This window comes from Argiope bruennichi, chromosome 6, assembly GCF_947563725.1.
Source record: "Argiope bruennichi chromosome 6, qqArgBrue1.1, whole genome shotgun sequence".
Lineage (NCBI taxonomy): Eukaryota > Metazoa > Arthropoda > Arachnida > Araneae > Araneidae > Argiope > Argiope bruennichi.
The window spans coordinates 100,210,946-100,225,010 of NC_079156.1; the positions used below are offsets into that span (position 1 = coordinate 100,210,946).

General features: G+C 31.2%; 1 protein-coding gene across 2 annotated transcripts in view; it reads right to left on the minus strand.

Moving 5' to 3' along the window:
* Positions 1-906: 906 nt before the first annotated feature.
* LOC129972410 (cytochrome P450 2C15-like) overlaps positions 907-14,065 on the minus strand; it is a 102,069-nt gene continuing 88,910 nt past the window's right edge. For both annotated transcript variants that reach the window (XM_056086544.1, XM_056086543.1), the window contains exons 5-9: positions 11,922-12,076; positions 7,736-7,854; positions 5,822-6,077; positions 3,589-3,773; positions 907-1,158 (exon numbers count right to left, since the gene is read on the minus strand). In XM_056086544.1, the coding sequence (XP_055942519.1) occupies positions 983-1,158; positions 3,589-3,773; positions 5,822-6,077; positions 7,736-7,854; positions 11,922-12,076 (891 nt within the window). In that variant the 3' untranslated portion in view covers positions 907-982. The remainder of the gene's footprint in view (positions 1,159-3,588; positions 3,774-5,821; positions 6,078-7,735; positions 7,855-11,921; positions 12,077-14,065) is intronic.

The window sequence follows — 14,065 nt, forward strand, 5'->3', positions numbered from 1 at the left end:
TGTCAGTTCTATCGTTTTGCATTAAAAATCGTTTAACCTAAATTTGGTACAAACACTCATTGAAGGATGAAAATGTGAATGGATTTCTGAAATTTCAATTAATTAAAAAGTGGGATTCTGCTATTTTACTACGATAGCTCTAGAAAATATTATTTCAAAAACCTGATTTTTACATAATTTTAAAAATGTTTTTTTGATCATTACAATTTAGCTGTCGGGCGAATTCCTTCTTTCTGCGATTTTTTAAATTCATTTTTCATATAGATTCTATTGTTGTGAAGAGATTCAAACTTTTTTCATTATTTCATCAAATAAATCGCGTGACTTTTTTTCCATTGTTAAAAACTAAAGAAGAAAGATTAAGCATATTATTTGCGCAGCTTACCCAAGGAATCACAAAGTGAAATTACATTTCCACAAAAGACTATGTGCAGTTTGAAATAGATTACCTAGACATTTAAATTTTTAATGGCATTATGTTATAGATTCGACTCCATTACCTCCTGTACACATTAAGCAAAGCAGGAGTACAACGATGAAAACAGCATCCCTTAAATGTATGTCATAGTGTAATGCTTAAAAGTGTTTTGTGAAGAGATTGTGTTATGCTTATGAAATTTAATGGAAATAAAGACAATCGATGCTTTCAAAGAATTGGTTAATCGCCAAAGGTGACAAATTATAACTAATTTCTGTTTTATAGTACAAATATATATGAGTTTGGTTCTAATAAAGTAATATCATATCCTTCTTTAACTATAAATAAACATTTTAAACATATAATTGTAGTGACGGTTATTGATTTTTAATAAAATTTCCAGCCATTGTCATGTTATTTTTCAGCAAATATTAAACAATTTTTAATCTATACGCATTTATTACGAATTTAACCAATAAAAATATACAAAACTGCATAGGTTGACATCAACTACAAAATAATAAAAAGTCGAAAATTCTTTTAAATTATATTTTATTTAAGTTCTTATCGCTCGATGAAACATAGTTTCTGAGGTTTGGGTAGTACGCCAGCACTGTATTTATATTCCATATCTGGGGGTAGATCATATGGTGTTTTGATTTTAAATTTTTGCATGATGCTTACAAAGTAAAGGTACATAGACATCATGGCTATACCCTCTCCTGGGCAATTGCGTTTACCTGAAAAATAAATAACAAATAAACACACAAAGAATATTTGAGACATTAATAATTCTGGTAGTCTTAAGAATAATGTCCGTTCTCTTTAATGATTTTGGACAATTTCTAGCCTAATGCAATAAACTAATCAATCTTTATTGCAACTATAAATCGTTTATTACAACTGTTGTGGCAACAAAAAGGTTTTTAAGCTGATGAACACCTGACGCGTTTTTGGAATATTGGCATACTTGGTGGAAAAGTGAACATTATTCTTAAGAATAATGTCTTTTCGCTAAATTCGAATTTTTTTCATACAATTTTGAAAGTAGATTAGCCAAAAGTGATCTTAATAATTTTCTTTTATTTTAACCCTAAGAGTCATTTGTTTCCATTTCTTATAACCATCTAAAATAGCAGACTTCTGACGAGGTTTTGGAAGGTCGGCATGATTTTGTTGTGCTTGGCGAGAAATCAGACACTAATCTTAAGCCTTACTCGGAATATAACGAAGCGAAATAAAATTTGGTTTAGATCTATATATTTATTTCCCCATTCCAATAAGATCTGGCAAATCTTGCCATATCCAACACGTTTATATAACAGCCATCTTGGTTCTTTCTAGTTTATTGGCGCCTTGGAATGCATTTGAAAGTCAAGAATTCTGTATAAGAGATCTTGGATTTATTTCAACCAATTGTCAATTTAAAATAAGTCTAATAAATGTGTTGAAATTTACATTAGTGTCTTTGGTAAGATTTAAGGTTAGTGTCCGATTTCCCATCATGCACGATAAGATTTTGACAACCATTTGAAAATTCGCTAGAAGTCCGCCATCTTGGATGTCTACAAGAAATGGTAACAAACGGTTTTTAGGGCTGAAATAAAAGTTGTCGTGATTGCCGTACTTGACAAAAAGAATCGACCTATAACTTTTTCTAGTGGGCATAATTCTTAAAGCGAACTGTGTTCGTTTCATATCGCGGAAAATTTCCAATGCCAAAAAGCAAGATGGCTGCTAAGGGGAACAATTACAGTGTTACCGAAGAGTTGCCAGAATAACTACTTTGCTTGATTGTTAGGATTGCCGTATTGGCAGCAAAACAACCGCAACATTCAAGCAGATTTCAATCAATAAATACTTTCCTAAATAAATATAAATAGTTATTTGCCGAGATCTTTTATTAAATAAAATAATAATAAAGTTTGAACATGTAAAATAAAGCAGTTTTAAAATTATAAAAAAAATCAAGAAAAATAACTGTATATATTAACTTTAGGAAAGCGGAAACATAGTACAGAAATTTTTTTAAATGTATAATAATAAAAATTACTGGTGATTTTTCATTACATAATGATTAATAATATGTAATTATCTGTTTAAGAATCAATAATCCAAATTATTTAAGCAATGCTATTTTCATTAATAAAGTAATCTAGATGGTAAAATCATATTTCAGATTTCATTCATCTTGCTTAACAGATTTTTTAAAATTCTGTTTACATTCACACAATCTGATAGATACACCTTTTTCAGAATCAATCCAAAATTTAATATATTATTATTAAATATATTTTTTATATTTTAATTAATATAAAATTTAATATATTTAATTAATAACATTAAGTAAATTATAATATTAAGGTCCATGGTTTCTAACGGTATAAAAACCCATTATAATTATTATTAATGAAATGGATAAATTGGGAGTTTTAGCATAAAGACCCATTTTCACCATTTAATCAATTGGCAATCATACCGTACAATTTTTAAATCTAACCGAATTTTCTTATGATTAGACTACTTTCTTTGATTAGTATTTAGATTACAATACAGTCGCAAAAACTAGATTTTTAAAAATTAAAATTACTTTAATGTGCGTCAGTTAATCCCATAATGCTAAATTATCAAAGTAAAAAAAAAAAAAAATGGTTGACAAGATTAATCGTGATGTTCAAAGCGTTGTCAGAACTATTCTGCCTGCTTGTTTGGGTTACCATACTGGCGATCAACTCAAAATACACATTTAGATTAGATTTCAACTAAAAAAAATTTGAATCGTAACCCTAAATAGCGAAAATTGATTTTATATCTACTTTAATGTACTTCTTGAGTTTGTCGCCAATGCGGTAACCGGAAAGTCATCAGGGTAGTGTTTCTAGTACTTCCCTGATTTGTTTATTAATGTTTTGTATCGTTGAATTGCACTCACTATTTTGGCGATTTAGCAGCGTAGGCAACCTCGGTGATGTAGAGGGCAGAAGAAAGTAAATTTCAACCAAAAATTGTATGTTTGTAAAAGGAAATTTCATTATCTATGATAGCATTGGTTTGGTGAGCACTTTAACAATTGGCAAACATTTTGCAGACTTGGCGACGTAGCCGTACTATAATCTGAATTTATTTTCTCTTTCTGTGTTATATAAGAAAGTAAAAAGCACATTTCTTACCAAATGAAAAAGGTCCATATCCGTCGCGTTTCACGCATTTTCCCTCTTCTGAGAGAAATCTTTCTGGTTTGAATTCCATGGGATCTTCGAAGTACCTAGGATCGTGAAGCATCGCCCAGCTATTACATATAATATGAGCTCCTTTTGGAATGGTGTAGCCATTAAAAGTAAATGTATCTAAAACACTGACAAGAAAAAGAAACAGATCTTATATATAAAAAAGAATTTTCTAATAAAATATATTTGATTTTATATAATTATAATACAATCCGAATAACGAAGTCAACGAATTGAAAGTCAGATATGCTCCCCAGTCTAATGCGAATACTCTCGCATACACGAATTACAATTTTATTTCATTATTGAGAAGGCTTTTCTGTTTTTTCGATCTTCGATGAGCCTTAAAAACACAAATGTAAAGAATAAAATGAATTTAAGACTAAAGTTATGTACGATCTGTATGGCAACAAGATTAATGGTCTCATATATTTCAATGACCGTTTTAATATTTTGATTTCTTTGACAAACACGTTTAAACTGAAATAAACAAACTAGATTAAAATTCAATCTCTCTATTAATCCTTCATTAAAATAAGAAAAGCGAATGTTATTTTTTTGGTTTCTTACAGGGTTGATTGTTAGGCTTAAAGATAATAAATGTGACTATTGAATGAATAAATGAATGTAAAAATGACTAAATATTCTTTGAAAGCTGAAATTGTGCATTTTGAAATTATTTTTTTAAAACTTTCAGCTACAATTTTAGTTGTTGCTTTATTGTTTCTCTTATTTCTTCTTCTCCTGACTATATCTCCTTCGAGTCTGTCTTGACAAAGAATGTAGCTCTATAAGCTCTTCGACAGTTCTGGCTATGTTCTACCACTAGCTCATTGATGCTATTCTATACACTTCCAGCCTCATATTATTGGCCAGAAGTTAAATCTCGTCGATCAAGGTTTCACAAGCAGTTGCCCCCCCCCCGCTCCCAGAGTCAATAAAACTACGAAGCCAAAACTTCTTCCAAGTAAATATAAGGTTGTCTTCAAACAAGCGCTTAACACAGACTGATACAAGCCAATACAGCATGTGACGTCATGGTGTCTCCTTACAACTCGTTTCTGAGAAATATCTCTCGCTAAGAGAGTCACTTTTTTTTATGTTTAGTTTTTCTCGTGAATCGGAAGTTATGCGAAGTGCTCTTTAAGTGGTAATACAAGTGGGTAATACAATCAGTGGTAATATAAGTGGTTAAAGCGTGACATGACTGAAGAACATTAGAGAACATAAATATTATGGAAAATATGGTTAAAACATAAATTGGCTTTAACTTCTAACTGTGTTCTTAGCTAGAATACATTAAAAAGAAAACTCGCCACTTTCTAGCTGGCTAATAAAGGTTTCGGAAGCTTTCTCGGCTTCTGATAGTTCTCCAAGAAAGCAGCCCTTTTTTATACTAACGACGAACTTTTACCTAAGGTGCTTGCTTCAAGGTCACTTTAAACCAACAGAAAGAGGTAACGTTAAACTTTTTTATGATGTATTATTTACTGACAGAATATGATATATCAAGTTAAGAACAAAAAAGTGGGATTGGAGTCATTACTTATAAACATACTAGGGCCATATTCAGGACAACTACGAATAAGGAGAGCCTGAACTAACTTGGTTGAGTGCATTAAGGGGTTGATTGATCGGTTGGGTGGTTGGCTGATTAGGGTTTTTTGGCGCAAGAACCATCTTTGGCCATGCAAATGGTAAAATCATAGACCAAACTATAAAAACACACATGTTAAAAAATATAAAAACAAAATCTTCAACATTCAAATGCAGAAAATGAAAGTCCAAGTATGCACAAGGTTAATAAATTTAAATAAAACAGTGGTAAGACATACACGTTACAATTAAGCGATTTAAAAGTCAAACACGAACAGAAGTTAAAAGTATTAAATACAAGTGTAAAAGCCAATGATTTTTAAAATTTTTTTTTAATGTTTCGGTGGAATTTTTCACCCACCAGGTCTTATAAAGTTAATGACGATGGCTTAAAACAATGTAAATGAGAGGAATTAAAAGATGGACATTCGATAAAATATGGTTTATGGTAAAATCCATATGACATGAAGGGCACTTAGATGCCACCTAAGGGAGAGTGTATTAAGAGGATAAATGCACGAATTAATATGTTGAGTGTCTTCCCCATTCTATTAATTTGGTAGCTGCTGGCTGTACTTACTATCTAGGTGGGAAAAGAGGATTAATTGCTACCCATCGCATCATCTCTAGCATAGTAGCCGTTGTATATGGAAGTTTGTTTCTGTCGCCGTAGTAAACTGTTCCATCTCTGCCAATCGCTTTGTCTATTTCGTCGCATATCCTTTGCTGAACGTCCGGAAATTTGGCCATCAGCAGAAGAAGCCAGCCAACAGAAGCCACAGTAGAATCTTGTCCAGCCACGAATAAAATGAAAAGATTGCCCCGTAGATTTATCACTGAAATTAGTAGAGTGATGATTTAAAATTACAATTCAACTGAAAGAGTTAATTAACTTCTGTTTACACGAGACACATCAAATGATATAAATTAATCATCCTTGTATTTAACAAGGGAATTTTAATACCACTGTAATCTTGGATGTCTTCATATCTTGCTATAAAGTCTTGTATTACAGAAATTAACGGGATATTAATAACAAGGTGTATAAGTAAATTAAAATTGTTTATTATCAAATTATAAGATGTTTACATAAAATCAATGGCAAACTTTGGCATTTTGAACCCGAATTAACCGCATTATGAATACGCATTATGATTTTACTCCTATTTTAATAACTTCTCAATTTAATTTTACATTTCAACATTTTTTTTAACTTAAATAAAAATGTTAATACTTTATTTGAATTAAATTTAAAAAAAATTTAATACTTCCGTGAAAGATACATGTTTTATTTACCTATTTTTTTAATATGCACATCATGAAAGAAATAGTTAAAAATAATAAAATTTTTGAAAAATTAATCGCAATAATTCTTTAATATTTGAATAATATTAAGGAATTTTTGTCTTAGTTTTTCACTCATACACAATGTATAGTGAAGTAATGTTTTTGAGAATTCTCTCAGAATTGGGGACTGATAGGGTTCAAGAAATCACTGATGATGTAATTAATTTTCATAAGCCATTAGAAATTTTTATTGTATGCGACAAAAATTAGTGAAATCAGATTAGTGGTTGGGTTGAATCTTAGATCTTAAGTTTTTATTATTTTCAATACATATATATAGTAATAAAATAAATTTAAATTTGTTATTTACTACACCATATGTCCAACTATCTACCTAATAGGAATATAATTGGACATATGGTGTAGTTTTTCCATAATTCTCACTCTTCTTGTACACTGTTTTTATAATATGGTTTAATATACGATAGAACTCCACCTATCGGGATTAAGTGAAATCGAATAATCGAATACCCAGATAAATAAATCATCGATGGAAACAATTAGTTGTTAGTAAAAACGAAATTTGCTCATAACATATTCAATTAAAAACTAAGAAATAATTTTATCTATATTTTGTATACTTACATTAAAGTAACATTTTTTTAACATATTAGTCATTCGCTGTCATTATTCTAGAAGATGTGAAATTTTATCTTTTTTTTTCTTCCGGTCGCGGGCTTTGACACAACACAAGTTTATTATATCTAATCGATTAAATGACTGATAACCATTTACATAAATACAATTAAATTTAAACTCATTTCCCAGATTTCTACCGGAACTCTTAACACATACTCTTAGGAGTCTTAGCCACACGACTCCTGCGCAACTGTTCTTCCCTCTCTTCACTTCACTTTCTTTCAGCTGTGTGGCCGGAACAGCTACGTGGAGGTTAGAGACATGACACTGCCTTCAAAGCGATTCATATAAATGGAATTCAAATAATTAGAGTTATACAGTCTTCAGAACCTATTAGCACAAAAGCCGATGAAGTTTAAAATTCTGATTTGTGCTCAGGACTGAAGACGTTAGATGAGATACATTTAGTCGTGTTATCGCAAAATTATCTTTTAAAATCTCTAATGACAGATGAATCGAAGAATGTTGATAGAATACCGAGTAATGTGAATTTGGCTTTATGGCTTACCCGTGAAATTATGTGGTTGTGAGCTATTTTCTCTTTTTTCCATTTCTCGCAAGTAGCAGCCAATGAAGTCGTCTTTTGTCCGTTCCTCTTTGGATCGTAGTCGTCTCTCAACTTCTTTCCTGTAACAAATAGCATCCTTTTATTAACTTGTATCCTTCCATCACGAAAATTTAAATGAAACGACACTATGATTTATCAGGTTTGAATATTTAATGCAGCGGGACTTCTTTGTAACAAATAGCATCCCAGTATTAACTTGTATCCTTCCATCACGAAAATTTAAATGAAACGACACTATGATTTATCAGGTTTGAATATTTAATGCAGCGGGACTTCTTTGTAACAAATAACATCCCAGTATTAACTTGTATCCTTCCATCACGAAAATTTAAATGAAACGACACTATGATTTATCAGGTTTGAATATTTAATGCAGCGGGACTTCTTTGTAACAAATAGCATCCCAGTATTAACTTGTATCCTTCCATCACGAAAATTTAAATGAAACGACACTATGATTTATCAGGTTTGAATATTTAATGCAGCAGGACTTCTTTGTAACAAATAGCATCCCAGTATTAACTTGTATCCTTCCATCACGAAAATTTAAATGAAACGACACTATGATTTATCAGGTTTGAATATTTAATGCAGAGGGACTTCAGTAACTCGATTCTTAAAAATTCAAACCTCTTTTTTTCATTTTCTGTAATTTTTATATTAAAAAATGAAAGGAAAATAATAATTGGGAATCATCTAACATTCATTCCTCACTTAAAAGAACTATTTGAGTTAGTATTAAAGAATGAATACAGCATCTTAATGTGTGGAAAGAAAACCGGTTATCTTTTTTTTTTTTTTGATAAAAGGAATTAAGTCTGCTTGAAAATGTGCTGTTGTGCTTACACCGCATAAACATGACATGGCTCCATATAAGGACAGCGTGATCTTTTATGTAGTGCAACGCCAGTTCAAATCGAGACCAATATTTCTACAAGATTTGTCGAGATATCTTTTAAACTTTTCTAGGAATTATTTTGATTCTTGACCATGTATACTTTTTAGTGTGAAAACAGTTACAGTGTATAACAAGAAATATTTATTCACACTGATTTTGATTCTTGACTATGTATAATTTTTAGTGTGAAAACAGTGATAGTGTATAACAAGAAATATTTATTCACACTGATTTTGATTCTTGACTATGTATACTTTTTAGTGTGAAAACAGTGATAGTGTATAACAAGAAATATTTATTCACACTGATTTTGATTCTTGACCATGTATATTTTTTAGTGTGAAAACAGCGATAATGTATAACAAGAAATATTTATTCACACTGATTTTGATTCTTGACCATGTATACTTTTTAGTGTAAAATCCGTGATAGTGTATAACAAGAAATATTTATTCGCATTACGTGCATTTCCTTACAATGTCGCAAAACAGTGAACAAAGCAAAAGCAGTGAAGTGATTCGGGTGGACTAGGCATCATGTAAAATCATCCCAGCTACTTTTAACTCCGTAAATTGTTTTTAGTGTTGTTATCATAGAAGAGTGAATTATTTCAGTTGAAGGTCACTCTTCTTAATATGTCCAAGTATGTATTTGTTACCGTTAAAGTTCGAAAGCCGTTAATGTGCAGATTACACTGTTTGCATCGTTAAAGTGCGGAATCAAGTTTTCCGTATTTTAACTAGGTAATGTATGCATCAGCGACTTCTGTAAAAAAAAAAAAAGTTTAAAAGTTTATTTCTATCATTTCTTTTTTTTTTTTTTTCTCTTTTCGCTTTAGTTAGGTTTCGCCAGCGTCTGGTCGTTGCCTGTTGCTTTTCATAATTTGCGTCGACTGCCAGTGCGTAGCATAGGTAATTCTGTTTTGAAATTCATTTCTGCCATTAGCGCGCGAATTTCCGTAGTGATTTTTATAAAAGCAGAAAACTTAGCTTCAAATATGCAAGCAAGCTCCAAATTGGTGAATAAAATAAAGAACAGTTTCTTTGCTGCCTTCACTTCTTTCTCTCTTCTTCACTGTTTAGCAAAGATTCAAAATATAATAGTGTTTTAATGACAAAATGATTGTTCTATTGTATTAGATATCAATCAATAAATAAACAACATTTAATTTATGTGTACAGAAACTTTGCTGTTGTTCCAGTCTTCTTATTTTCACTTTAACGAATGCCTAGTAGGTAATATGCTGATTAACGAGTATCTCGTAGATAATGTGCAGATTATCTAGGTAAAATTACCTAGGTGATTTGAGAAATGAAACTATTTTACACACTTTAACGGATCACCCTAGTTAATGTGCATATTAGCTAGCTAATTTGCAGAGTAACTGATTTCTGCACTTTAGCAGTAACAAATCCATGTGCGAATCTCTTCTATTTCCTTCAACACAATTTCACAAAATCAATTTACTACTGCATTTGGAGTGCATTATAGTTGAAATTCGAGGTGCCATTGAAATGGCAATTTAATTGCATGTATGATACAAATAGAAATAACCTATTTAGCTTATACAGCTCATGTTCTAATCCTAACCTAAGGTTTGTCCTTTAAAATCTATGTGTTCCTACAGGATAACAGTAAAGCCTTAAGCACAAGTCGGAGGTTTAAAGCTGTGAAGTAACGATTTACCATACCAGAGGACGCCACATCTTTATCTATTCTTATAATAAAGATGAATGTCCGTTTGTGAATGTGTTGGCACTCTATAAACTAGATCGTTTAACCTAAAGCTAACAAATTTGGTACATATATATTTTGAAGAATGGAAAGGAACTTTTTTATTAATCTTGAATTTTAATTTAAAATTAACCAGACTTTTGGCGTTTTCCCGACATAACTCCCGAAAATATTAAACTACAAAAATTACTTTTACATCATCTTAAAAATTCACATTTGCAATGATAATTTTTTGCCGTATATATTTTTTTCTATATTTAATGAATTTTCAAAATACAATCGAGCATGTTTTAAAATAAGAATACAAAGATACGTAAGAATTCTAAACGAATATTAAACGCATCACGAACGATAATATAAAAACATAAGAATTCTGAAAGAACTCCAAAGTTATGGATAAAAATCAGTATTAAAGTTGTATATATTTTTCCGTTTTTGTTTTACAATACGAATTATTATTGATGTAATTAAAAAACGAACGATGCAAAATCGTGAATTTCAACTTCTGTCAACACAAAACATGATTATGTGTATTAAGGCAAGCAGATTTCAGAAAAACAAGTAAAATATTTAATTAACTCTGAGATGAACCGCAAATAATTTACGTTTAAAATTCTATAAGCATGGAAAAAAACCCAAATTTTATATTCTTTTAGGTTAGAATTCAGATTGCATTCTTAAAAGTCTAAAAATATTTATTTGCGAATTTCAAGGAAGATAATAGAAAATAAAGGAAATGCACAACGAAGTGATCAGAATTAGATAAGAATTTTTAAGCAGAATGAATTATATATCTATAGAAATTTGAAAGCCGAAAATATCTTGCTGAAAAAAATATTAATGAAATATTTAATAAAAAATTTTAACGAACATTAATCCCAGCAAAGCTGATCGCCAAAGGCGGTAAGTTTTAAATAAACGCCTGGATTTGAGAGAAATTACAACGCATATGCGGTACTATTTAATCTGAAATGGCATCGATTAAATGAATTTGATACTAAATATGAATTCATAGTATTTTTCACCGAACTGTATCTTTGCCAGTTACTCCGACCGGCCCGAAGGCGCACGGAAAAATCTGAATGACCGGACCCCCGTACTAGCAACATTGTCGGGAACTGTGGTTGAGTCCTAAGGCCCTCACTGACCATGGTACAATCCTCTCCTAAGGAAGTAAGGTCCCGTCATCAATGGGAGGTAGTCGACCACCTCTCCCCACATTTTTCTGTATCCAACAGGGTGGTGAGAGCCAACCACCATACCGGAAGCTTCTCATCCTGATTTATGAGGATGTAAATCCATGAAATGTACCAGAGATTCTTAAAACAATGAACCATTACATCCGACGAATTGAAAAAGTACAAATATTTCAAGCAAATGCCTATATTGTATCAATAGCAATTATATGGTTATCATTGTTTAAGTCCTAATCCTTGTAGAAAAGAAATTATTTATAATTACACAGATTATTTTAAAGTAAAAAAGAATGCTTACTTGAAGATATCTTCGAAATTTTTCAGAAGTATCATGAAATCTTGAATTCCGGATAAATTGAGAAGTTCTAACAGTTTAGTTAGCCACGGAAGATTCATGGTCAGATCGACGGCCGAAAATTTGTCCATCAGTTTTCTTCCAAGTTTTTGTAAAGTCTAGAATGAAACATAAGATGGGAACAAATAAGCGAATTGTTACTGTGAAACAGAAGATTTTGACCAATTTGAAAGTTAACTTTTCTGTCTCTCATTTTTACTTTTTCGTATAACAGGTATACGAAGAGAAAGTGCTGTAATCGTCAAAAAATTCGAAATCAAAATTTTGATGAAACTTCATGCTCCAAACCGCTCTAACTCCCAAAAAGCCATTTTTGGAAGTTATTTCGTATAACAGGTATACGAAGAGAAAGTACTGTAATCGTCAAAAAATTCGAAATAAAATTTTGATGAAACTTCATGCTCCAAAATGCTCTAACTCCCAAAAGGCCATTTTTGGAAGTTATTTCGTATAACAGGTATACGAAGAGAAAGTACTGTAATCGTCAAAAAATTCGAAATAAAATTTTGATGAAACTTCATGCTCCAAAATGCTCTAACTCCCAAAAGGCCATTTTTGGAAGTTATTTCGTATAACAGGTATACGAAGAGAAAATACTGTAATCGTCAAAAAATTCGAAATAAAATTTTGATGAAACTTCATGCTCCAAACCGCTCTAACTCCCAAAAAGCCATTTTTGGAAGTTATTTCGTATAACAGGTATACGAAGAGAAAGTACTGTAATCGTCAAAAAATTCGAAATAAAATTTTGATGAAACTTCATGCTCCAAACCGCTCTAACTCCCAAAAGGCCATTTTTGGAAGTTATTTCGTATAACAGGTATACGAAGAGAAAGTGCTGTAATCGTCAAAAAATTCGAAATAAAATTTTGATGAAACTTCATGCTCCAAACCGCTCTAACTCCCAAAAAGCCATTTTTGGAAGTTATTTCGTATAACAGGTATACGAAGAGAAAGTACTGTAATCGTCAAAAAATTCGAAATAAAATTTTGATGAAACTTCATGCTCCAAAATGCTCTAACTCCCAAAAGGCCATTTTTGGAAGTTATTTCGTATAACAGGTATACGAAGAGAAAATACTGTAATCGTCAAAAAATTCGAAATAAAATTTTGATGAAACTTCATGCTCCAAACCGCTCTAACTCCCAAAAGGCCATTTTTGGAAGTTATTTCGTATAACAGGTATACGAAGAGAAAGTACTGTAATCGTCAAAAAATTCGAAATAAAATTTTGATGAAACTTCATGCTCCAAACCGCTCTAACTCCCAAAAGGCCATTTTTGGAAGTTATTTCGTATAACAGGTATACGAAGAGAAAGTACTGTAATCGTCAAAAAATTCGAAATAAAATTTTGATGAAACTTCATGCTCCAAACCGCTCTAACTCCCAAAAGGCCATTTTTGGAAGTTATTTCGTATAACAGGTATACGAAGAGAAAGTACTGTAATCGTCAAAAAATTCGAAATAAAATTTTGATGAAACTTTATGCTCCAAACCGCTCTAACTCCCAAAAGGCCATTTTTGGAAGTTATTTCGTATAACAGGTATACGAAGAGAAAATACTGTAATCGTCAAAAAATTCGAAATAAAATTTTGATGAAACTTCATGCTCCAAACCGCTCTAACTCCCAAAAGGCCATTTTTGGAAGTTATTTCGTATAACAGGTATACGAAGAGAAAGTACTGTAATCGTCAAAAAATTCGAAATAAAATTTTGATGAAACTTCATGCTCCAAACCGCTCTAACTCCCAAAAGGCCATTTTTGGAAGTTATTTCGTATAACAGGTATACGAAGAGAAAGTACTGTAATCGTCAAAAAATTCGAAATAAAATTTTGATGAAACTTCATGCTCCAAACCGCTCTAACTCCCAAAAGGCCATTTTTGGAAGTTATTTCGTATAACAGGTATACGAAGAGAAAGTACTGTAATCGTCAAAAAATTCGAAATAAAATTTTGATGAAACTTCATGCTCCAAACCGCTCTAACTCCCAAAAGGCCATTTTTGGAAGTTATTTCGTATAACAGGTATACGAAGAGAAAGTACTGTAATCGTCAAAAAATTCGAAATAAAATTTTGATGAA